The sequence below is a fragment of the Rhinolophus ferrumequinum genome, chromosome 27 (assembly GCF_004115265.2).
Source record: "Rhinolophus ferrumequinum isolate MPI-CBG mRhiFer1 chromosome 27, mRhiFer1_v1.p, whole genome shotgun sequence".
In the NCBI taxonomy this organism is placed as follows: domain Eukaryota; kingdom Metazoa; phylum Chordata; class Mammalia; order Chiroptera; family Rhinolophidae; genus Rhinolophus; species Rhinolophus ferrumequinum.
The window spans coordinates 7,992,523-8,018,649 of NC_046310.1; the positions used below are offsets into that span (position 1 = coordinate 7,992,523).

At 39.8% G+C, this 26,127-nt stretch overlaps 1 protein-coding gene across 1 annotated transcript in view; it reads right to left on the reverse strand.

Annotated features, from left to right (window-relative positions):
• The window catches only part of USH2A (usherin), a 559,517-nt gene that overhangs the window by 189,142 nt on the left and 344,248 nt on the right, over positions 1 to 26,127 (reverse strand). Inside the window, exons 38-39 of the mRNA XM_033099662.1 lie at positions 7,578 to 7,728; positions 6,765 to 6,907 (exon numbers count right to left, since the gene is read on the reverse strand). Of these exons, the coding sequence (XP_032955553.1) occupies positions 6,765 to 6,907; positions 7,578 to 7,728 (294 nt within the window). The remainder of the gene's footprint in view (positions 1 to 6,764; positions 6,908 to 7,577; positions 7,729 to 26,127) is intronic.

Here is a 26,127-nt window from a genome sequence, read left to right on the forward strand (position 1 = left end):
TCAAAAGTTCAGAGACAGCCTAAAATAGACGAAGAAATCTGTTAATGAAGGGGTCTGCTTATTTATTTTTATACTCAGGTGTGTACACTGGAAGGGGTGTGTGTGTGTGTGTGTGTGTGTGTGTGTGTGTGTGTGTGTGTGTGAACAGTTCGACTCACTCACACCTCCAGTGTGTATATAACTTTCAGTGGTTTTTATAGGTCTTTCACACTTTTTTCTATTAGAGTTACCCATAATTGGTCAGTTTTCCTGTTAAGTTCTCATTACTGTCCCGAAGTGACTTTTTACCATTCTAATTAAAAACTCACTCAGTTTAAAAGCTCTTTTCAGTAACATTAACTCCACGAGTGAATATCCCTTAAATTTGCCAATGGATTAAAAATCACAGTGGCAAATATATGGATGTATAATTACGTTGCGTAATATATTATATGTTAACAGTTCATGTGGCCTTTTGATATTCACTACTGATATGTTATCAGAAGAGTAGAGTGATAGATTCTGCCATCCCTTTAATCATGAATTCTTTTTATAAATATATTATTTATACCCCAACTACCTCCCAAAAGGAGTTTATACAGCTCATAATATAAGACTTAAATGTAATAGGACCAATAAAATAAAGATAAAGAAATGTTAATTTTGTGATGATGAAGAGGGTACAATAACTGTATCTCAAAATAAATATTAAGAATGGGCACTATGGCTTTGCGCACGCGTGCACACACACACACACACACACACACACACAAAGAACATTCAGCTTCTTGACAACTGATAAAACAGGAAAAGGGCTAGTAACACAGGCCTCACTATTTAATACAAGGACTAGAAGGTGCTGTAATGGAAAGGCTGCTATTAGATAGTCTGAAAGAAGGAGAATTGATACTGGAAAATATTTTTCTCCATTTCCCCCGAGACCAGGGCCATAGAGTACAAATTAGGAAGAATGCTTTGTCTTCCAGAACTGGGGCAGCATAATGTGCAGTAAATAGCCATGGATTCTTCTTGGAAAGTTTGGGACAGAAAGTTAAATAATTTGATGTGAGAATTCATAAAGGCAGAAAAAAGTCCAAAAAGAAACAGAGGTTCCAAATTTGGAAAAGCGATGTGCCTTATGTGTCCCATGGAAACTCAAGAGCTCAAGGGGGAAACTGAGCCCAGGTGACAGAACTTTTCATGGATCAATCCATCTTTCCAAAGGATTTTTTGTTGGTCACTTTTAGCTTTTGATCTTAGGATATAAAAATAAGAATGTAAAAATAATATTTGCTTTTATTAATTCTGGAAATGCATGAATTTGAGGGGTGGAATCTATGCAACAGGAAACAAAGTATGCAATGACATACAAAGCCATTTTGCTCTCAAAATCAGCAGATGAAATAATTTATTTCTCATCATGAGTTTTCTGCTAAGGGTAAAACAGATACCCACATCACTGAAAAGATAAACATGTCAGCCTTTAGAATACGTAAAGCAATTAGAAAACATACTTGGAACAGGGAAAGCAAAATAATCGTGCAGCACTACTGAAATGTGTTGTTCACATTCCCTCGTTAAATAAAATCTACTGATACAACTATGTTCCACCGTCATTTAAAACCGTTCCTACGTTTTTCTCTCACAGAATACTCCTAAGATGCAGGTGAAGACTTTCAATTCTAAAGCACACTAACAAAAAGATGTTCGCTGTGCAATATTAGTTTTAAAATCTAAATATTCTTAAGGGCACAAATACATGTATTAAATGATTTGGAAAATCCTGCTCTAACATGATCTTGACCAATTAATCATACCACGTTTTTACTTCCTCTCTCTGTCACAAGGACTCAGAGTGTTTTACTCTCATTACAGGTTGTGAGAATAAAAAGAAGAAACAGTGGTTTCCTGTTGAAAATCCCTTGCTATGTATGCCTCCCTGCTTCATTTGGAAATAGCACATGGTTTGGGGCTAGCAGAAGCCTCTCTAATTAGAGCATTCATTATCCTACTCAGACAGGTAATGTTGAACCAAAGGGACAGCTCGTAGGCTGCCTTTTACCAAGGCAAAGAAAGAGGACGGCTTTGGGGATTTCCTTGTTTTCTGTCTGCCTCCGATTGTCGCCCTCCTTCTCAGAGGCCGAAACCACTCTGGGCAGAACACCTTGGAAGCTGCCCTCCAGGGCTTGTGTGTCAGTGGACACCTCCTATAGCAATTGCTTTTTCTGCCTTCTTCTGGACCAATGGGAAGGAAGTCAATTTGAGATTTGATATAAAAGTGATCTCCAGATATAAACCATTCCCCTTTCCCTCTCCTGGTCTTCTCCAGCACGGCTTTCCTGACACCCCATGTGGAGGGGCTTGCTCTCCCAGAAGTCTCAGTGCTGCATACTCTAACTGCAGTTATACTCTATGCGCCCCCTTGCCAGATGGTGGGTGCCTCAATGAAAGAACCGTGTTTTATTCATCCCTGTAACTTTCACATCTCTTTCAGTCCCTGGGACATAACTTGGTCTAACTTTAGACCAAGAGGTCTCAGGGATATGTAACATGAAACTCTTTTTTAATCAGTACTTCACTAACCATCAGGGGGCACCTGGTCTGTGTCAGACTCTCCACCAGGCACTGGATATGCAATGAGACATGAGCAGAGTCCCAGGTCCTGAGTTACACTCCAGAAAAGGACATTCATGGAGCACAGGAAAATACAAACCAAAATTCTACGGTAACAAATGAGGAGGGAAGGCTTCACAGAGGAGGTGACATTTGAGCTGAGGCTTAATGAATGAGTAGAATTTTGCCACAAATAAGAAAGACATGTGTTCTGTTAGATACAGATTTCAATGAATATTGCAATGTCTTTCTGTCTTATTCCAGAAGAACCTCTGTTCCTTGTAAACTGCTATGAGAATCTCAAAGATGAAGTAAAGGGGGAAATGCTCAAAAATACTGATGAGAAGAGTAAGCAGGACCCAGATAGTGGGATAATTTCCCTTCTTGTTTAATCCTTTGCTCACAGTGCTGTAAATGTAAAATATGTATATATATATATATATATATATATATATATATATGATCTAATATTATGAGTAAATACAATATGTTCATAGTATTTAAAATCTTACCATGTAGAAAATATGATAAACTCCCTCTCTCTTAGCATATTCCAGTCAAAACTCATGAATAGTCTGTTAGCAAAATAATGAACACATGAAAACACTTTCTACGTAAATCTACAGAAAACTATTCAAATTGCCCAAATTTATTTAATAATGCTTCTTAGATTAGTGGTTTTAAATTATAAATGTGGAGTTTTTAACCACAAATTTGGTGAAATGATCAAATTTTTAAAGGCTTTTAAAAATACCTGACAACTGAATGACCAGTTTTTTGTTGTTGTTTTTTCTTTTTGGAGTTAGAGAAGTGAGTTTAGAAAACAGTCTCATTTTCATTAGGTTGATCTAGTTCCTTATGTATACCATATTACGTTTGTTGTTAAAATCACAAATAAAGAGATGGTCCATATGTCAATCTTGTTACCCGAAATCTTGAAAGAAGCATATTATCTGACTTTTATTGGTCTGGGGAATCTGTATTTTTAAGAAAAGTGGGTTGTCTCATATTTGACACAGGGAAGGATTTCAGTAGGCTAAACATTCACGCTGAAGTCGGAAGAAAGGTGCCCTTCCAGCCAACTACAACCTCTAGGTGAATAAACTGCACAGAAAACAATTGTAAATTCACAAGAGAGAGGAAACAATAAGATAATCAGGACTGATGGTTATTTCTGGTTGAAAGATATCAACCATTTTAGCTGCAAGGCAAGTTTCTGCCTTCCTGTCATTAATTGCATGCTCCTAAGTCCTAACACAACCTTAATGCATTTTTGTAAGCTGCAGACATGCAAGGTGCTTGGTCTGCCAGCAGCACATAAAAACAAAACAAATAAAAAAACAAACAAAAACTTGTGTTATTTCCATTTATCTGGTCGCAGAGTCAAACACTCTGCTGACCGAGTTGGCTGAAATGAACATCTTTTGTCAACGCACGTTTAACAGGATTTAAAATAGTCATAGGAAATGAGCATTATTATTATTTTTTGGCGTCAGCACACTGGATTTAAAAAAAAAAACGTATGGAATTGGATATTGGTGGCGCACTGATGTAAATAACAAATAATTTGAAAAAAAAAATCTATGAAAACTCCTCCCAGTCCTTCTCTGTCCGTGAGAACTTCTTTTTGCACCTAAGTATTTGTTTCTCTGGCGATCGTTCATTTCCTGCCTGGGTTTCTCTTTCTGGTCTCATCTGTGTCACAGACTTGATGAAAATCGCAGTTTTGCTGTGTCACACTAAAAATATTGCCATCAGTGACCTTTTTTGGTACCTGAACGTTTTGAGGCTTTGGCTGATGTAGAAAGGTGCTTACGGATGGTCTGAAATTAAATGTGGGCATGAGGGGACATCCCTACTTCATTCTGTAACATGATATGTAGAATTTCAACAGTGGAAATCGCACTTTGGTGAATGGGAGGCAGCAGGCAGGATGGAGGAGGCAGTGTGATTCTGGCAATGGAGCTGTCAGCCTGGGTGGTTTTATAAGCAACGCTCCGAAGCCTTGACAGAAAAACTGCTTGCGCCCAATGCCAATCACTTAGCCTTTGTCAACTCAATTGCACATCCTTTCTGAGATGGCATCTGTCTCCACTGACACCCAAAACACAGAGTGCACTGTCATCATGTCTCAGGGGTGAGCACGCACGGGGACTTAACCCAAAGGAGCCGGCCAATGGGTAGTCTCTCGGTCTTCGCTAATGTGCACGAATGCATGGCAGGTGCACGGAGCCAGGGAAGGAAGGGGCAAGAGTTTCAGGGAAAGGATTTCAACGGAAATGATGGCTGGGTTTCTTGACTTAATTCCTGCTATAGAATCAAGCGTTACTAAGTCTTACCTAAGGGAGATGAAAGATTAATGCCACTCGCTTCGAACCCAGGCCCTAAAAATCACCAAGAAGGCAGTGTCTCGGTGCCTGAAAATTCTAAGCACACAGAGTCTGTAAGACTTGTTTTATGGTAAGATGAGGCAGGAGGTAAGTGTTCTCCACAAAGCATGCTGTGCCATTTGGTACTTTGCAATATTTTGAACTTTACGTATGTGCTTGCTCCCTGCCTGCAGACAGGAGATCACTGATCCCATTTAATAAGAACCACCACTGAGATAATCCAAATGTGACCCTTTCTCTCTGGGAATAGACACAATGGGTGCCAAAAAAAAAAAAAAAAGGAGACTATTCCCTCCTTTACCAATGTGGCATTCTATGGAGCCATCGCCTATGCAGTGTGTTGAATAATTATTTTCAGGTCATTGCTATCGAGTGCCATCAAGCTACATCTAAAAGGAGATTAAATATATATTTTCAGTTTATTTAATATTTCTTCGAGAATCTGTTCTGAATGTGAGCTCTCCAGTTCATGAATCTGTATACAGTGGGAGACCATGCTATCAGATTCCTCAGAGTGTATGTAACCTTCCGCTCAATGGGTGTGTAGGTGCGCTGACTGGTGCACTCGTGCTTTCGGGTTCTCAGGTGCTGTTTATTGCACCATATCAATAATTCCCCAAATGGTACTCTTGAGAACAGAAGAACTGGAGGTGCCTTTGTGAAGCACCTAACTTGTTCTCAGGGAATAGTTATGAATTGGAGAAATGGATGAAGTATTATGCAATATTGTTTAAAACAGGTTTTTGTAAAACAAAGCAAGGTTTAAGGAATTTAAACAGTTCTGCTTCTATCTCATTTGATATCTTATCCATACTAAAATAATACAATTAAGGATACTGTAGAACTAAAAGAATCTACTTAATATGAAATTGATATTCTTTCAACCACCATGCCTTCTGACTAACAGCTAGCCTTCTGAAAGTCACGCTCTTCTCCATTGTATGTGGAGCTAGAATGGCAATTGGATAACAGGGCAACATCCTAAGAAGGCTCTGATTAAAAGACTTCACAAGATTAACTCTAAAAACCTCCTTTCTCAAAGATACAGTGTCCTCATTCACTCTGCGTAGCTTGATTTAATTTCCAATTTTTCTAAAGAAAAACTATACTTCCATAATAGATGCTTTTATAGATGCAATTTGTATAAAACTATTATGTCCATGTGTTTATTTCCTGCATATTACCTAGTAAACACATACATATGCAAACATAACTCTTTCACAAAAAAACAGAAAATTCTCTTAACTGGTTGAATAAGGCAATGCCAATCTATGCTATGTATGATGTGAAGAATCACTGTTATCAGATTGCAGTTCTCTATTCTGGAGGCTGTGTTTCAGGTGCAAGGAAAAGTACCGTGGAATCTCTTTCCAGGAGAAGGTACAATGATGCTCTAAGCATCCTCACAAGGTAGGGACCATTCTCCATGGTCTTCTACCTGCCCTAACTCCTTCAGAGCAGTGAACAATGTAACATTTGGTCAATGACTAGAAGATGACACCCTTCCTCTTGCAGGACATCTAGATGTGTCCTGAAAGATAGAGTGGGGTCACATCACATTTTATTGTGAATTACTTCTGTCTGTCTGTACACTCAACCCACCACCTCTCTAAGCTCACATTTCTCTTGTTTCTGGACAGTCTGACCACCCTTGCCTGCAAAACACTATTGTCACTAAATGTCAAGAAAATAGGGAAGACTTATTTCTTTTAGAAAAACTGAAGAGAATTAAGATGTCCCAGAGTAGAGAACACTCGGCTGTGAGTTGTCCAGGTCACTTACTGTCCTCTGCCGTCATGAACAGACTCCAAGAACTATGTGCACTGCCAAATCCATTGGAGACAACCAACTGAAACCCATACTCTGTGTACGGCTGGAGATCTCTTACTTCATGGCCTAACAACGCAGAAGGATTGGAAAATAACCTGTGGGAAAGAAATGTCAGTTAGGAAGCTTTAGACATTCAAAGAAATAATTTAAAAAAACAGATTCTGATTGCAAAGAACTTTCAGATAATGTCAACATACATGACATACTGCAATTTTTTGTCATCATATGGTATCTCTTTGAAAATAAGGAGCCATTTGGCTGAGGGTTTGTAATAGTGCATTTACATGAGCTGTAAAGTCTAGCACCATCGAGTAAATTCTAGCCTAGTATTGAGAATGATGCCATGTGGAATTTGTAAAGTATTATAATTGTGTAGCCACAGTTCATATTGCATTTTGGGGGGCACAGGTATGTGCATGCATGATGCAATACACGTGCTCATGAAAAGCTACAGGGGAAGAAGCCTTCCTTTAAATGCTATATGAAAGAAAGAAAAGGTATTTTTGGAAAGCAAATGATTATCTTAGAGTGCTGCTTGTTTTCTGCTTGTTTGAACTATCAAAAGGGGGCCTTTATTTGTTGCTAATGAGAACTGACTTACTGCTCAAAAATCAAAATTTATATAACGTTATTAACCAGTGTTACCCCAATAAATTTAATTAAAAAAAACAAAACACACACACAAAAAGAGAAGAGAACGTTACTTCTGTCTGCATGGTGAAACCTGGGGGACAGGTAGAAGGGTGAACACAGGAGAATGCTCACTCTAGAAATCCACGGGTGGAGTGGCCAGGCCTCATCCGGAGTTGGTATCGGGGTGGGCCGGGGGCATTGTTGCGAGCTGGTGTAGACCAGAGAACCTGAAGACTGGTTGGAGTGGCAGATGAAAGCCTCGGAGGCAGCACGCCATCTGGAGCTGTCCAAAAACGCAGATGAATTAGAGCAGAGAAAACTGTAGCGAGCATATGCTGGATGGAATGGAAACGCGCCGCATACTGGAAAAACTGTTCGCCAGGATCAACAGCAACGTTAAACATGGTCCATTTAATTTAACATTTTCATTCCTGAACTACTGCACTTCCTTATTGTTCATCTCTGTGCAGTTACATCGGTATTTCCGTCTTCAAAGCCAGCCCCTGCCCAGCAAGACAAATGAAGGGGCCGTGCATCCCCTCCTGTACTTCCGTTCATCTAATTGAAACCACGTAGGGGACGCGGCAAAGCAAATATTAAACCACCCTTTTCATTTAACTTTTGCTCAATAATCAAGCAACAGAACAGCGAAGGAGCCCAGATTTTTCATTTCTCCCATGTCACCCGCTGCCACTGAGTGTTCTTCTACTCAGGAACACAAGTTTTTGTTTGTTTTTTGAGAAAGCTTTACCAAAACTGTATCTTTCTACAATGATAAATATTCATGATTAGCTGATATTAGCCATCCCAGTCTTCATTCTCACCTATAAAAATATAAAACCTAAACTTCTTCCCACGTGTGTTTTAAATAATCAGGTGCCCCTTCTCACAGGGACTCTGCCCTCATTCAGATAGGTTGCGAATTGGGGCAAATGCATTGCTCTCTATAGTCTACTTGAATCTCTGGCAAATCGTCCCTGAATTCAGCATTCCTGCTTGATATAATCTCTCAGGGAAATCTATGTGCATAGTTCTAGAAGGCCTAACAGGAGTGAGTAAAACTAAAGTCTATTCTACTAAAAACATTGACAAGATGCCTCTAGTTATTAAATTATTTTTTCCAACAAGTATAACTTTAATGAACCGATCATATCAGAGTTTTGTTTCAAAGAGAGTCAAAAACTCAAAAGCAAATTATACAAAGCTCTGTGGCTTTAGGAAAATCACCCAACAACTCCGAGTTTATGTTTCTTATCTTTAAAATGGAGATACTATTTTTCCCTTGCAGGACTGCTACAGAGATCAGAGACAATGTAAATAAAACACCTTATTTTCGGTCTTGGCAATTTTTAATTGTTAGTTATTATTACTATTATTATTTTATCAGTCTATTCTGAACTACCCTTAGCACAACTCAAGTGCTACTATAACGTAATTTTTAGAAATATTCTGATTGTTATAATACGAGCTCCTAATGACCAAGGATTACTAGAGGACATTGGGGAAGAAGAGATCAAAATAATAAAAAACATACATCAGGGTTCATTTTCAACTTTCTTTCACACATAACTTTATGTAGTGTGTGAGTTTTACCTACTCTCCAATTCAGGAGAATCTGCCTGTGAACCGAGAGGCTAATGAATGATCAGTGATGATGCGAATGGAAGAATTGGATTGCATGTTTCGTTCATCTGTTGTAAGGATTTTGAGTTCATCAATAATTCACTAATTTATTCAATAAACATTTATTGAGCCTCCACTGCGTGCGAAGTAGCATTCTTTGCGTGGAGGGATAACAGCACGGAGTAAAGCAGACACGGCCCCTGACCCATGGACCTTAATGTAAGTGGAGTGGGCAGGCAGTGAACAAACGGATACATGAGATCACACCAGAGGGTGACATGAGCTCAGGAGACAAATAAAGCAGGGTAAGGGACGCGAAAGTGAAAAGGAATGTGCAATGTTAGTTATTGTACAACAATTCAGATTATTTAGTTATTGTGCAACAAGTCACACGGAGAACATGTCATTGGATGACATTTGAACAGAGACCTTCGTGACCTAAGGAAGGTGGTCCTGAGCATGCCTGCAGGAAGAGCAATGTCACCAGGGAGAGCAGGAAGTGCAAAGGCAGTGAGAAGGGAAAAGCGCGGGTTATGTTTCAGGAACTGGGCAAGGCCAGTGCGGCTGGAGCAGCCAAAGGAGAGGGAAAGGGAAAGAGGATGGAGGGATAGGCAGGGTCTAGATCCCTCTGGATCCTTTCTAGGTCTAGGTGAGGGGTGTCCAAACTTTTGTCAACGGTTTTCACCAAGGGCTGTATACGGTAAAATACACAAACAGCCGGGCCACTCACCCGAGGTGAAGTATGTATTGCCTCACCTGGTTTATTGAAGTAAACTAAGTATATTTTTGGGATTTGCTGTGGGCCAATTAACAATGGATGGCCCATGGGCCACAGTTTGGACACCCCTGGTCTAGGTCTTAAAAGTCACAGGAAGGACTTTGGATACCATTCTAAATGGGGTCGGGTGCCACTGCAGGACATAAATAAAGGGAAGGGCATGATTTTAAACTGATGAAAGCTACTCAGTGCTAATGGAGGAGTGGGGACAAATGTAGTAACGGGAAATGACCGACTGTAATGATCCGGGCAAAAGGTGACAGTAGCTTAGATTCGAGGGATAGCAGTGGAGGCCGTGATACATTTTGCTGTTGAGTGTGGAGTGCATTGCTAAGAGAAAATAAGATGATGCCAATGTTTTTCGGCCTGAACACCCAGGTGAATGGTGGTGCCATGACTGGGATGAGGAACACTGAGGGGAGACATCACTTACGAAGAGGTTCGACAGCTCTGAGTTGTGTTACATTTAAGAGGTATGGTTTACATCATTAGTGGCGACATCAGGATGACTGGAATTTGGATAGGGGTTGTGCATCAACGTATACTGGAGAAATCTGATTGTTTATTTGTTAAAGGTCGACGGAATGATCCAGAAGAGACTGGGAGAAATGATCATGCAGGGGAAGGAAGAATCAAATTTCTTGTGTGGGAGAGAGAGAGAGAGACAAGCCAGTGCACATGTGAATCAAAATGAGAGGCAGTGCATGCTGGCTGTTGAATAAAGCAGGGACAATTCACCCATTGTACAGAAGGGAATGTAGACATTGAGGTGACAGATGGAGACACAGGTGGATTCGCCGATGGGAGAAAAAAAACAAAAACAAAGATCTCTTCTGATGGCATCCATTTTCTCAGGGAGCAAAATAAAAGCTAAGGCATCAGCTTAGTGCCAATGTGTGAGAGTAAACTGGAAGCTCGAAGAGAAACAAAATGGTATGAAACAGTTCTCTCAGTTAGTAGAAATGTGACATGACTAAGAAAGGCAATGAAACTGTTGCCCAGGGCCAGCATTCCAAAAAGTTAACTCTAAATCTTTGGTTTAAAGGACGTTCATCGCTGAAGACGTTTTAACTGGTATTTTATCTGTGAGCACAAATAGTTTTAGCAATGCTGACTTCTTATTTGATATAGTCTTTAACTGATTTATGACAAATGCACATACAAAAAGAGGATGGGCACAAAGTAAAGTGCAAACTGCATAAGCCGTGTCCCTCAGTTGATTATTTTTTCATTTAATTTTTCTGTGTCAAGGAATATAATGTTATCGATAATTCAAATTCTGAATAAAAATCAGCTCTAAGAAACTGTGAACATGAAGAATATAATAGAGTTTTAAATATGTACACAAAAACAATCTCTTCAAGCGTTAAAAACTGCATAACCATGGTACTAAGAATAGAGAAGTGCCCCAAAGTAGACTTCACAATAATAAAGTATCTTGAATTCTCTTCTGAGAGATCACACACACACACACACACACACACACACACACAAAGAAAATTAAAAAAAAACAAACAACAAAAAAAACAAAACAAAAAACTGGTCGATTAAACTGATCAGTCACACTCTGATAAAATAAAGTTGCAAAGTATTTCCAAACAGAGTGATGGTCTTAATTTATTTACACAGAACTATTCATTCTGCATGCTTTCAGTAACACTGAATTCTGGAAACCTTTCTTTCCCCTCTGGTTAACCCCTTTTATCCTAGACCTATTCCTTAGAGGCTCCTTAGCACCAAAGTAATAACTGGGAACCAGCCATAATTCCACCCCTGGTTTCTTAACAGAAGAGCCGTGTATCTATCAGCTTGATATATTGTCTCCAAGATGCTATGTTGCTCAAAAAGCCTCTCTCAAATTTAATATGACCCTCCCGGGGCAAGCACTCCACAGACAACCTCCTGAATCAACACATCTTGTCCAGTAAATACTAATTCTACAAGGCAACTGGATAAAACAGCTACCCCAACCTATAAATTCAAAGAAAGGGAGTTTTTAATAAAATTTCAAATTTAACCTTTTTGGGGAGGCAAAATGAATAAAAAACAGTAAGTAATAAATTAAATCACGGATTACACTATTCCAGCTGGTATAATCTTTTGACTGTTTTGATGGTTTTGTTCAACTTTTAAATGATGTATACTTCTAGACTCTTCCATATCCAAAACAACAACAAAACAACAAAAACCAAACAGAATGCCCCAAACCTTTGTTCCATACAGATACGCAGAACTCGGGGGGGGGGGGGCTCTAAAAAAGCAAAACCAGTGGCTCTTTCGATCCACGTGGCTAGTGACTATTAATGCTGCAGTGGCCAGAAGCGCACAGTTTTGGGGACAAAATGAATTCACTGTGCTTCTCATATGCCCCAATTTCTCGGGTGAGCCCCCCAACTTTTACTACTGCCATGCATATTTTTTGTGTGTATATGCGTGCATTTCAAAACACTGGAATAAAATATTGCATTAACATATCAAAGAAGTCCATAATAGTGTGTATTATGTGATAATTTGATGTGATAAATCAAATCTGTGATACAATATATCGAATGTCACTCTGTACAAGGTTCTTTGCTGGGGGTGGGGAAAGGGCAGAATAGGCGGAAAAGGGACTGGACCATCTGCTTCATAGTTAAAGAGAGAAAAGACATGACTCACATAAGTACCAGACTGTATGCACAGCATAAAGTGGCGTAAGGGCCCCAGGGGTTTGAAACATTAGGAACCTGCATCCCAGTGTGGACGGGACCTAGACTTTCCGAGGGAAAGGTTTTGAGGAGGCTTTGCCATGGCGGCGCCGTGAGACAGTTCACGGGGGTGTCATCGTGTCTTCAGCCCAATGCCCGTCCCTGTGACCCCCATGAAGTCCAAGAAGTGATGCTTCCTTGGGACTTCACATGGAGTGTCAATCCAGCCCAGGCCACACCAATGTCGGGCTTTAGAGATGAGACCGTTGGCATCCCCGTGTGGCGCTCCCTGTTCACATGACATAACAGAAGCCGTGACCTTTTATCTCTCTGCATCCTGGCTGCGTCGCTGAAGAGCCTGCCACATATTCAGAATCCTTGGATTACACACTTCCCTCTCATTGCCTAAAATAGCTAACATACGAACGAGGATTTTTAAATTCTAATTTCCAGAACGGAAAATTAAAGTTCAGACACAACTATTGAGTCGTTGAGTCATAAACAAATTGAAAACAGAAGGCGAGACGCAATTTCCAGTCACTAAACCATATGTCATTAGAAAAGGTATTAATTATGAGGAATGTGCAGATGTGCTAACAAATGGACAGCCAACCTTGAGCACAAGGATGTACAAACAGAGCGGCGGAAAATGGTGACAAGTAGGTTAGAAGAGATTTAGTGCTCGCAGAAGAGGATCGCATGACAGCTCACCTTCGGGAAACCATGCAATGTACGAGGTTCGTTAACATAATGGCTTCTAATTTTCAGAACTGTACTACGGAATCGTGATGTTAACTCTTCGTAGTGGAGAAAAGTATCTCAGGCTCAGAGAGGTTACATACCCTCAAATCACAAAAACAGCTGCTGGCAGAGGGAGGATGTAAACTGAGATTGTTTACATGTGAAGACAGTGCCTTTAATTCTACACTGCAACTCAGCTCGGTAGAGGAGGTGATTTATACGAGGAAATTAATATTAAATATATGGAGTCAATAAATTAGTTATCGTAAAGGTGAGATTTGTTTTCTGTCCAAGTCGCACTCCTAAACGGCACTTTCCTGGTCTTATTTCTTTGTCACAGCTGGGTCTCTGTCTCCTCATTGTCCCTAAGGCACCTCACACAGAGAACTTGCCAGTTCTCAGGAAATAGAAATTCCCTAAGATGCAAAATGGATAGGTCTTCAGCTTGGCAAGAAAAACACATGTTACAAAATGAAGCGGTATCTATAGGTGTGCCACAGAATTGATCTCTGCCAGTACCATGTTAAAAAATAAAACACCGGCATCTTGAACTTGGAGTGGAGATAGCATAGAAGCCACCAGGTTTAACCTGCCACCAAATAGAGAATTCTTGCCTAAGCCACCCCAGCTGGGTGACATCAGGCCTGTTTGCTCACTGCCAGTGACGGGAAGGGTTGCTTTGTTAGTGGCCCCACTGCATTACTGGGCACCTCTCGCTTGTTGGGAAGCCCTTCTGACGTAGAAGTAAAACTACATCACTTCTACCTAACTTAGGGTTGTCGACCGGCAAAAATAACTCTCCAGATAAATCCACAAGAAAAACAGTCTATTTGGAAAAAAAAGGAAAATCACCATCGCAGTGCAGGAACACACACATCCAACCCGGGACTCCAACCCGCTCCCACGTGAAGAAGGACAATAATGGCTGGTTCCAAGATAGCTATTCATTCTATTTATTAGTATCCCTCCCCCTGAAGTTCGATAGGAAGTCAGGGCTAGAGAGTCAACAGGGGGCCCAGCTCCACCCACAGTCCTCCCAGCTCCATGGTTAAGCATCCCCAGATGACAGTTCACTTTTATCAGGGTGAATGCACCTGTTTGTCCACACAGAGACGTTTGGAGAGGGGGATAGGGTGCTTTAAATAATTAGCAGGGGTAACTGAGCCGCAGCAGGCAAAGCTGGGACTATAGGGGCGGTGGGTGCATGTGGCCGGCCATGCTACAACACTGGGCTCTTCAAGACTTTGTCTGACTCATCCTCATCCCCGAGGACAAGCCTCCAGCACCATCATGGGCCTGAACTCCAGGCACATTCGAGCAGCTGTCCTCTTCTCCACTGAAGTTCCCCCATTTCAGGGTAAACATCGCTTCCCTCCCACTAGTTTCCATATGATTCCTCAACCATTATCTAGCTTTGGTTTCTGATGTGGATCTGTTCTAGTTTGATAAATAACGTCCCTTTAAAAATATGAAGTCTTCTACTTCAACTGAACATTTCCTGCGCATTCTGACCAGAGCGGGACACAGGGGGATTCTGAGTTTGTTTTCTACAACTGATGTGTTGGGAAGCTCCCCGAGCATCTTAATTCTGCACTGCTTAATACTGGAGTTTATCACCGTCATTCAGATTGGCTATGTAGTTGATTCCAAATGGTCATTTGGATAGCTAAAAATGGCAGATCAATCATTTTCCAGGGAACACACAGAATCAGAAAGGACTGTTATTAAAGAAGCAAAGTATTTAAGGAGAAATTGTAGTACCTAGCAGTACCTAGTGCTTCCTGTACAGTGATGTCCTGTAAAACTGGATAAATGGATGAGTTGTAGGAGACAAGATCTGCAAAAAGCAATCTTTTTCCCCATAAGATCCTAATAATTGTTAAGGTCCAGATCATATTTTTCATTTACAAATAAGGACCCAATTATCTGAAAATGAGTAATTATTTCAATATAAAAGAGATTGCTTGGAGAATGCTAACATGTCAGTATCAAATTAGATCTGGAACACTACTTTACAATATATTCACTGTATCATTTATTTTCTTCAATGTCCCCATTTCACAGATGTGAAAACTGAGGTTAGAAAAGGTTAAGCAACATGTCTGAAGTACATGACTAATAAATGGCAACCTATGGTTTTATGAATGTCTATTGTTTCCAAGTCTATAATTCATCTCTCAACACCAACATGAATCTCAAATTTAAGTCTAGCTATTCCGTTTCCCCATAATATGCCGAAGTGATTGTAATATAAACTCCTTGAGAGCAGAGATCTTATTTCTTATATCTTTATGTAAACTTTAGAGCACTAACCAAATTTTGAGAATTGAGTATTGCTACTGAAATAATTACTAAACAAATGGTAAATTTGGTGCTTATAGAACTAAACAGAGTGCTTTTTTTAAAGTATGTATTTTGTACCTATGAAAATAATATGTTTGTGATAGAAAATTTGAAAGTTACCAAATAAAATGATTATCTGTAATTAACCAGAAATGGCCATTGCTATATTATTATAAACTACCTTTCCAGTCTTTCTTAATGCAAGTATATTTATACATAATTTTTTGAAATGGTTTGGTTGAATCACTTTATTATTTTGTAAACTCTGTTTGCCTTATAAGATATGGTGAAAACTCTCTATGCCATTAACTCTATGGCATTTTTCAGTAATATGACTTCTAAAAATATAAAGTGATGATGTTTTCTCAGTGTTGTCACAAGTGTAGTAGAGGAGTATTTAGGACAAATTCTGCCTAGGAAAAAAGTGTGTGCATAAAACAAACATTTTGCAAAATGAATTTTTTTGTTTTTTCTTGTCACTCAATTGAGTGACAAAATATTTTGGAGTATGTTATTGAATAAAACCTGAAGATAGAACAACATTTGTCCTTGGTCCTTACCTGACTCATTTGGGTCTACATTTCTGAAGGAAACACAAAATTTCACCAATGTTTTGCTGGTACGAGACTACGTCAATCAAAATTGGTTCAAATATTTGTCAAAAGTTCTATAGAAACCCAATTGTCAGAACTCACCTAGCTCTAGTAATTGTTCTTCATAAAATGAAAAATTGTCCCTGTCTTCACTAAGAATGCTTTAATTAGAATGGAGAAGAAGCAAGGATATCCCCAGTTACAGTTTATAATAGGAGTAATATAGAAAGAGGTGGCGAAGGTGTGTCAAGGGCACCGGAATAAAAAGACACCACTGAATACTAATTGCTATTGACCATTTTTAGAAATGAAAGATTCCACTTCACGTTATCGTCTGTAGGACCAAGGCAACACACCTCCGCTTCCACCTCTCTTTGTGGTTTACGATTAAAGAGTTGCTTCAAATTATTCTGCGAGAGAGTTTCAGTCAATTTGTTAACCAGGAAACATCACACAGATTGTGGACATCCTCTGTTAATCCTGAAATACCCCAAAGCTGTGAAGGATGCAGCTCATTGTGCTCTGAGAAAAACGGGAATTTTGAATTTCATTAGATACGTTATTTGTTCAACTAGAATCTGGAACTGTCACTTTGTCAGACTAATTAGAGCCCCTGAAATTGGTGGTCATAATACCCAGAAGATTTTTTTTGCTGTTGTTACAACTCAAACCACCAACAGAATTATATTCTTTTTCCTCACAAATTTCCTAGATTTAGATACTCTATTTAAGCCTTTGCTCTTGACATTTGAATTCCTCTTAGTATTCCTAAGAGACTTTGTTAGTATTCCTATTATTTTGAATACCATCACTTTCATCCAAATTAATTTCTAGGCAGCATAGATTAAGTTCTTTTTCCTTCAGAATCTGATAACTTGAGCCCTCTGTGTAGTGTGTCTTCAATTGGAAAAAAAATAATTTAAAACATACGCAACAAAAATATTAGTGGATTAAGTCTACCCTACTTTTACTTAAAATATTGTTCATTCACTTCATTTAAAATAATTCTCTAAAGAATTTCACCTTTGTAAAATTAAAAATAGATACGCTTAGCAAGGTTAATGCATGATTTTAACAATGAGTAAATTCAAGCTAGGTCAAAGCCACTTTCTTTAGAAAGAGTGAATTAAATATCCTCTTGCTAAATGCATCTAACAAGAACAATAGTAAAAGAAAAATGGAGTGAAGAAGACAAACTGCTGTATTTTAGAATTGGATTCTTTCTTATGATACCACTGAATCTACTAGTCTGGGAGAGAATCAAAGGCCAAGAAATTAAGTGATCTTTGAATAGCTGACAAAACTTCAGTCATTTAGTGATGGAAGAATCAGAGGGAATAGGTTATAAAAGAAATCTAAACAATGGGATTGGATCTAATATTCAAGCTGATTAAACACTCACTGATAACTAGATCTAGCCTTCAAACACTCAGAATATATGGGGCATCCCTTACCTCAATGATCCATTAATTTCACATTCTCTGTTGGGGACAATAAAGCAATAGTCATCAGCAGGACCAGAAGTGCTGAAGGACGTCTAAAAACCGATTTCGGCTCTTGAAATGAGGCAAAGTACGATTCTCTAACTTGTTCAAGGTCATTTGGCTAGCAGGAGGAGAAATTAACCTGCTACTGGTCGCTATAGGAAGCCAGTCTGGTTGATTTTGGAAGCCACATTCTTAACCACTAGGATAATTTGCTTATGTGTGAGTGTGTATGTGTGTGCAGGGGTTATAGACAAACAGAAGACATAGAATACGGCACTTCCATAATCTTTTACGGCACATAATCATACGGCACTTTCATAATTCTTGCATACTATTTTTTTCCTCAAGCAACTTCTAATCTCATTTTCTCAGGAAGTAAGAATTTGTGCACGGGCAAGCGTGTGTGAGTGTGAGTGTGTGTGTGTGTGTGTGTGTGTGTGTGTGTGTGTGTGTGTTCCCTAAGAAAGGAAGCGATGACGAAAAAGTAAAAAGTAAGCTTAGATTATCAAGCAGGTTTCACTGGTTATAAAGCCTGGGTACATGAGAAGATATAATTTAGGTCTAATCCTTTCTGAGAAAATCTCCCAAACATATTTAAATCTTACCGATTTCAGAATAGCTTGCATCCATTCACTAGTTCTACAAAAAGACTGGGTGGGGCCCTGTCACTGTAGTGACAGAAATTACTGTATGTTTTATTAAAAACCTATTTTTGTCTCTCTCTTTTTTATCCCAAACTCTAATTTAGTTGTTGTTCCCCTAGGTACAAAGTACACAGTTCATAATTCATTTGATATAAAACGTCAGTTTAGATTCTCGCCTGTCTTTGATAAATGAGAAAAAACATGTACATTTCAATTTCCTCAATGCCAGAACTACCAGAAACAACCCCCTATTGTGCTTTGCAAAGACCTTTGTGTTAAATTAAACATCAAGACTCTGAAACTGTGGGGAAGGCTATTTCCAAGACAAAGAGTACAAATGCATGAGACAGAGCGAGACAGCTGATGCTTTTCCTACCAGTCAGGTGCTATTGCCCAAAGAGAATCTTTGATCCCCAGATTAGTCCTCACTTATAATTTAGCACACCCCAACCAGGCTGCTGTGTCCTTCCACTGAGCTTTGAGAGGCCGTTGTTAGAATCACCAAGGAAAAGACACATGCAGATGCTTAGGGCTTGGCTTAATTTTCAACCCAAATAGTGATATTTTATGTATATTTTGTGCTTATTACATCCCATGCGTTACACTCTTTAGACAAATAATTGAGCACCTACTTAGGTGCCGGCTGGTCTTGTCAGAGAACGCCGCCCATCCTTTATCCCTTACCAAAACCCGTCGAGGACGGTTATGGGACTCTGCAAGCCCTTCTCAGATGAACACACTGAGGCCTAGAGAGGACAACTAGCCTGAGGCCACGTATTCAGCAAATGAAAATGCCGGGGATGGTGGGCGGCATTGAAGTTAAAATTCAGATAGTTTGACAGGACCTGTCGTCAACGCGCTTCACAAATGCACAATGTAAGAGACACACATACTTGATTTATAGAGTCAGCCATGTGAACAAGGTTCTAGCCCTTTTTGTGGTCATGCCCACAACCTCAGACTTTGAAGAGAAAAGCGTTCCTCTTTCCCGATAGCCCAAAGGACGCAGGTGGTCACTGCTGTGACCAGTGTGATTCCCCTCCACGCCGTACGGCTCACACTCCTGGGTTCTCCAATATTCCACTTGTGAGTGAGTGCCCTCATGTGACTGTCACGTTTTCAATCTGTTCACGGAAAAGTAGTTGGAATAGAGGGAGAAAAGGGTGGATTCATTCATTCATTCATTCATTCATTCCTTTTTACAACTGTAGTCTCCCTTGCTCTTTCAATGAAGTTTTAAAAAATTATAAAATTCACTTTATTAGATAAATTGTCTCTCTTTACAAGAGTGCAAATTGTGTGCAATACAAAGGTCACACGTATTCATTTCCCTTGACATATAGCGGCGTGAACACCAATTATTCAACTGTAATATCGGCCCAAAGAGAGGACAAGTTAGTAATTAGCAATAATGACCCGACTGTCGTACACTAATGTTTTGGGTAAATGTAGTTGAAAAAATGCTAAAGAGATCGCCCCATACCTACACAAAAGCCTCTGCAACAGCAAATCAGACCTGAAAACTTAAAATTTTCTATTACAAGCCAAAGAAAGAACGGAATTCACAGCTCATGTGAGCGGAGAGCTAAAAGTTCAGAAAAGTAAATAGTTTCACTAACGTTACATGAGTTTTTGTCCCAAATAAACAAATAGGTCATTTTAATATCTTCTTCACCTAATTGGAGTTTATCTTAGATAGACATGTATAGGTGAATATGAAGGAAGTTTGTCAAAATACGTGGTGGGCAATCAAGTATTTATCCACACTGGGAAAGGAAGGCCCTGCTGGGAGGTGTTTGCTGTCTACACAGAGTGTGGACTACATAACACCGCCTATGCTTTAATGCTGTAAAAATATCACTTTTACCTGAATAGCTTTCCTCTCTTTAGATTTTAAACTTTAAGCCCACAGGTAGTGTAGCTCATTGAGGACAACTCTCTCGTTCGTTGCCCACAGGTTTTGGATACCGGACGTTTGAAGCAAACGATACCCCTGAAACTATACCTGACACAACCGTAGAGTCGGGTAACATGTTCAGACCCCTATGCACGAGGGGGCCGAGAAATCTGTGCTACTTCCACTAAGACGCGATGTGAGTGGCCCATGGAAGGTGCTTCACAGAAACAATGCAGAGCAGGGGCTCCCATGGCAGCTTCTGAGGCTGGTCTCTGGGTCTGAACATGCCATTTCATGAACTTGACAGAGGAGTTGCAAGCAGTCTCTTCCTTAGCTTCCTCACGTGTTAATGGGGATAATAATAGCACTTTCTTCACAGAGTTTGTGAGAATTAAATGAATGGTTTAAACAGCAGCAGCACCAGTAAATGCTATTTACCATGTTTCCCCTAAAATAAGACTGGGTCTTCTATTAAGATTAGCTCCAGAAGATGCAGTAGGGCTCACGTTCAGGGGATGTCATCCTGCAAAATCATGCTAGGGCTTCTTTTCCGGTTAGGTCTTATTTTCAGGGAAACACGGTAAGTGGGAGTAATCACTATATCAAGGAAAACCACAGGCCCATGTCATTGAATTGCGCTTCACAAGTATTGTATTTTTTTTTCCACAAACTGAAGGCAAGGCCCTCCACCAGCAAAAAGACTGTGACTCTCTCCACTGTGGTCTGGAATCGAACCCACAGTGTCTCCCAGGTGCGCCTGTATTTGTATTTAATAAAAGGTTACATAATGTTAATTGTTCTCTAGGCAACGGAAAACTATGTCAGCCTGCTTTGTGGAGTTGCGCGTGTGAACTCTTGGAGGGAAAAATCTCACGTCAGAGGTCTAACAGCCCGCAAACCATGCAATCTGGGATAAAGATGTAACTGACTTGAGCAGACACGTTTCAAAGCCCCGCAGAGGAAGTGTGGCCACAAAGCGCTCATTAAAGAATATTCCCCAGAGGGAGGAGACTCAGCTTTCAGTTACATGAAGTTCCTTATAACAGATGTTTCATGAAGGAATTGAAGAGCAGAGGAAATTTAGCTGACAGCATCTTTACAGTAGGACCGATCAGTGTTCCTCGGTGCATAAAACATCATGTCCGTTGCTTTCTGGTGCCACAGGTAGGAATCAGCATCTGGACCCGGTTAGCCATAGCTTCCCTTCCTCCCCCAGTGCAGGGAGACAGTGAGAAACACACCAGCCCCCTGACACTGGAAAGGCCTCTGGCCCTGAGAACGGAGCATCCACATTCAAAGACAAGTGGAGTGTAGGGTCCTGTTTCATCTGTTTTTCCCTTGGTGTCTCAATTACAAGGCTGGCAGAGTCATAGACGAGATCATATTTTCTTTCTTTGAAAGTGTTTTAAAGATGATCTAGTTCAGAGCGTTTCAAACTTGGGTAGGCAACCAGATAACCTGGGGGGCATCTAACAAAATACAGATCGATAGGCTCCACCCTCAGAATTTCTGATCCAACAGGTTGAGGACGAGGCTACAGAGTGTGCATTCCAAACACGTCCCTAGGTAGGGCTGATGGCCTTTGTCCGGGACCCCCTGTGGGAACCGCTGATCTAGTTCAGGTCTGTCATTTTAGCAATGAGAAGCCTTCATCAGAATCAAGTACGGTTACTTCAATAGCTACTTAGCACAGGAGTTGCTGCTACAGCTCAGGACCCCGAGACGGGAACGCAGAGACTGAGGACATTCCCAGGTAACCTAACTCTGAGGAGCACCTTCGGAAGCGGGTCAGCGATGTCACACTCTCGGTCGGTATCACTTCAGTTCAAATCAGGTTTGCTTCCTGAGGTTTCCACATTTGAGAGCTCAAACTACAGCCAACACCTGTTGAGCGGCCACAATATGGCATGATTTTAAGAAGTCGCGATGCCTCTCTAAATGCTCTCTATTCTTTTTCCTTTCTCTCAAGGGTTTTTTGGGTTAAACACTTTTGTTTGCAAGTGGCAGGAAACCTCTCTGACACATACAGGTTTAATAATGAAAGGGGTTGTCTCCTATGGCAGACAAGTCTAGGGAAAGAGCTGGTTTCAGGCAGAGCCTGGCTGAAGGGATGAATGATGTCACCAGACTCCATTCTGCCTCCTTCTCTGACATCTACTCTTTCTTCTATCTTGGCTATATTCTCAGACTCTTTGAGGGGCAATGTGACCGGCAGCAGATTCAACTGAATCCCAGATTTAAACCCAGAACACGTCATATGCCTCTGTTGACTATACTGGTTTACTGCTTCTCATTGGCTTTGAGCACGGAGAGTCCATCGTGCCCGAGGGAAACTGCAACAGTGGAATCAAAAGAAAGGGTGGAAAGGATGAACGACTATTGGGTGCAAAATAACACAAGGCCACTATTTCTATACAAGGCCACTGTTTCTATACAAAACCACGTGAGACTATGCAAATGTGGGAAGCTGGCAGCCCTTTGTTGGAGGCTCCTTGTACTCATGGTAAGAACACATCAAAGTTCCCTGCCGTCTTCTCCACGGTTCAGAAGTTAGTTCCTTTCTAAAGAGGTTTTATAAGCAGGAAGCTCATTGTGAAGACAGTGACTATGACCAGTTAGGAAAATGTCACAAACTATAAAGTAGAAATGAATCCTTTGGTGTTGTAATATAATCTTACACACACACACACACAGAGCAGATTAAACGATCAATTCTAAGAAGGAAAAGGGAAGATATTTCAGAAAAGGATTTGAAAGCACGTTTAAGGCAGTTATAAATACTTTGGTTCTAGTCTCACAACATACTTGGGAGAAAACACAGGTTACCCTAAATGGCCTGGTATGTGTTCTCAAAAGTACACTATTTTATTAAGAATGTACGTACTTCTCATTCATTGAATCCACCTACTTTCAACGGGTTGATTTTTCCAGGGGAAAAACATTTGGAAGACATGCATAAAATAAAACATTATGCACAACTGTTCTAAAGATTCATATGAATTGGATGCAATAAAAATTGTGCAGCTTTTAATACACCAAAGGTGAAGACAAGCCATGTGTTTATGTGCTAGAATATTGTTCTTTTAAAGAATGCAGTTCCTCACAATCCTGTATCTTCATTGTGGCTTTTACATTATACAAGGCACTTAATCTTTCTTTTCCTTCCACCCTCTGAATAAGGTACCATCTTAGCCTATTCAATTTCTAACCTACAGCTTAATTTTTTTTTCTATTTCCATCGCTTTGCATCCTTTTCATTTTTAAGATACCTCATGGCTACTTGCATGTTGACCTTTCAACTTACATATTGCAAATAAATCAAATGGGTTCAGAACAGATGAGAAATGGAGAACACTTGCTGATGGGATCTGTGTCTGCACACTGCAAGCAAACATCTGCATTTTATAAAACAAACAAAAAAAATGTAGCATCTTGACAAGGTACTGAATAGATTTTAAAAGGCATAGAAGTATTTCATAGTTCTCAGTGCTGCAGTGACTGAGGAAAGTGGAAGATAAAATGGACTTTGATTTGTAATCCTGTGTGTGTTTGTTTTTCGGTCTACGCCTGATTTTTGAGCTTCTCATTGCTCCTAATTCTCTTAGAGAGCCTGTCACAAAATAATACCATTCTCCTCATGGGTGGTCCATAGTGCTACCCACGGCCCCTCCTCTGAGGTCTTCAAAAGGGACTTTGGTTGAGATGAGAAAAAAGGAAAAACAAAAAATTCAGTCTTCTTTTTCCTTCAATAACTGAATGAAAACAATCAGTTCACTATGCAAGTCTTGCCAAACATCATAAACTCAGTTCCTTAGCAATTGGAAGGATATAATGATTTTGTTTTTCTTTTCCCTTTTTCACAGCAGAGCTACTGGAAAACTTAACCCAAGAGACGAACCTGATAGCACTGACCCACGCATCCTATTAGGGCAGAGTGCTCTCAGTAGATCGTCATTCTGCTCCTTGTAAAGCATTTCCGGTTCTTCTGGCACATAGGAGGCACTCTCTTTACTACCCTCTTAAATGACTCAATAGATTAATAGAATACAATTTTCTGTTTATTCTGTAACATGCCAAGATAGATTGTCAACTACTTCAAAGGCAAATTCTGTAGCTACCAGCAAAATCTGCTGTGGTTTCCAAAACTGACAACTTGTAAAATCATGAGGAATAATAAAGAGTGGTCGTTTTAAATTGCTAAGTTCGGGGTAGTTTGTTCCATAGCAAGAGATAACTGAAAGAGTATCCCAGTCTCCAAAAACTCAAGCAAAACTTAATTTAGTAGTTCAGACTATGAAATATCAGTGGTTAACATATTCTTCTAACAACGTTATTGGGCAAAAATTATGTTACATTTTAAAAACCAAACATCTCATTTAGTTATTCAAAAGTGCATGGTCTGAACAATTAAGAATTCCTATTAAGTGAAAATGAAATACATTTCCAAGTTGTACTTTTTAAAATATATATTTCAGGACCATTAAGGAAGGGAGAAAATATTTAGCAAATAATTTCAAATTCCTCTCTTTTGGCTTGTATTAACAAAGCATATATTTATGAATAAAATATAAATATAATGGAAACAAAACATAATCATAAAATTGTATTCATTAAGTGGCTTAGTAGGACTGAAGAAGATATCTATTAAGACAAAAACATGCTCCTTTTCTGCTCATTGAGATCCCAAGCCCATACAGAGCTTGCTGTAAAATATACTTTGCAAATTATGATCCAGTAGTCATGGATGGAGACACTGAAGCTATTTCAAAACGGAAAATAATTTCTCATTTTTCCTGTTTTCTTTATTCTCCAATACACATCTCAACTACTCCTTAGCTGGCCTGATCATATTTATGTCAACACTCTAAGGAGAGTATTAGGAGGAAATGGGGATGTAGCAGGACAAAATTATTCTAATCTCCCCAGCATGTGCAAAAGATGCTGATTTTCACCTGCTCTCTCTGTAGGGAATTTTCCAGCCTTGGGTAAGCATCCACATACCCAATGCCAGTGTGTATGGGGTATTTCTCCCACACCACCACCAAGCAGTGCTCTGGACACGAACTGGATGTCCTACAATTCAACTCCATTCTATGCTATTTACTCCAAAATAACATCAGATTCTACAGCTTAAGGGTTCCGTCTCACAAGACATGCTCCTCCCCCAACTTCAGATGCAAAGCCCAGGTTGTCATCCGATCGATCGAAGGGTTCCCATGGCCGCCTCCTTGGGTTTCATTAGTTTGCAAGAGGGGCTCCCAGAACTCAGGAAACCCATTTACACACTAGATTACTGGTTTAGTACAAAACCTGTATCTCAGGAACAGCCAGATGGAAGAGATGCAGAGGGCAGGGGCATGGGGAAAGGAGGCAGAGCTTCGCGCCACATATGAACATATCACTCTCCTTACATCTCCAACCTGGAAGTTCCCTGAGCCCTGTCTTTCTAGGTAGGCTTCCTTTCAGAGGCACAACTGATTGAATACTGGGCCACTGGTGATTAAACTTAATCTCCAGATTAAACGTAATTGTTTTTGCATCGCAGGAGGTCAGGGGGATGGGACTGAAAGTTCTAACCTTCTAATCACCTGGTTGGCTCCACTGTAACTAGCCCCTATACTTCTCGTGTTCCCCTGAAAATAAGACCTAGCCGGACAATCAGCTCTAATGCATCTTTTGAAGCAAAAATTAATATAAGTCTTACTGGTCTTATTTTACTATAACACCGGGTCTTTAATATAATATAATGTAATGTAATGTAATGCAATGTAATATCATATCATATATATATAATATAATATAATATAATATAATATAATATAATATAATACCGGGTCTTATATTAATTTTTGCTCCAAAAGACGCATTAGAGCTGATTTTCCGGCTAGG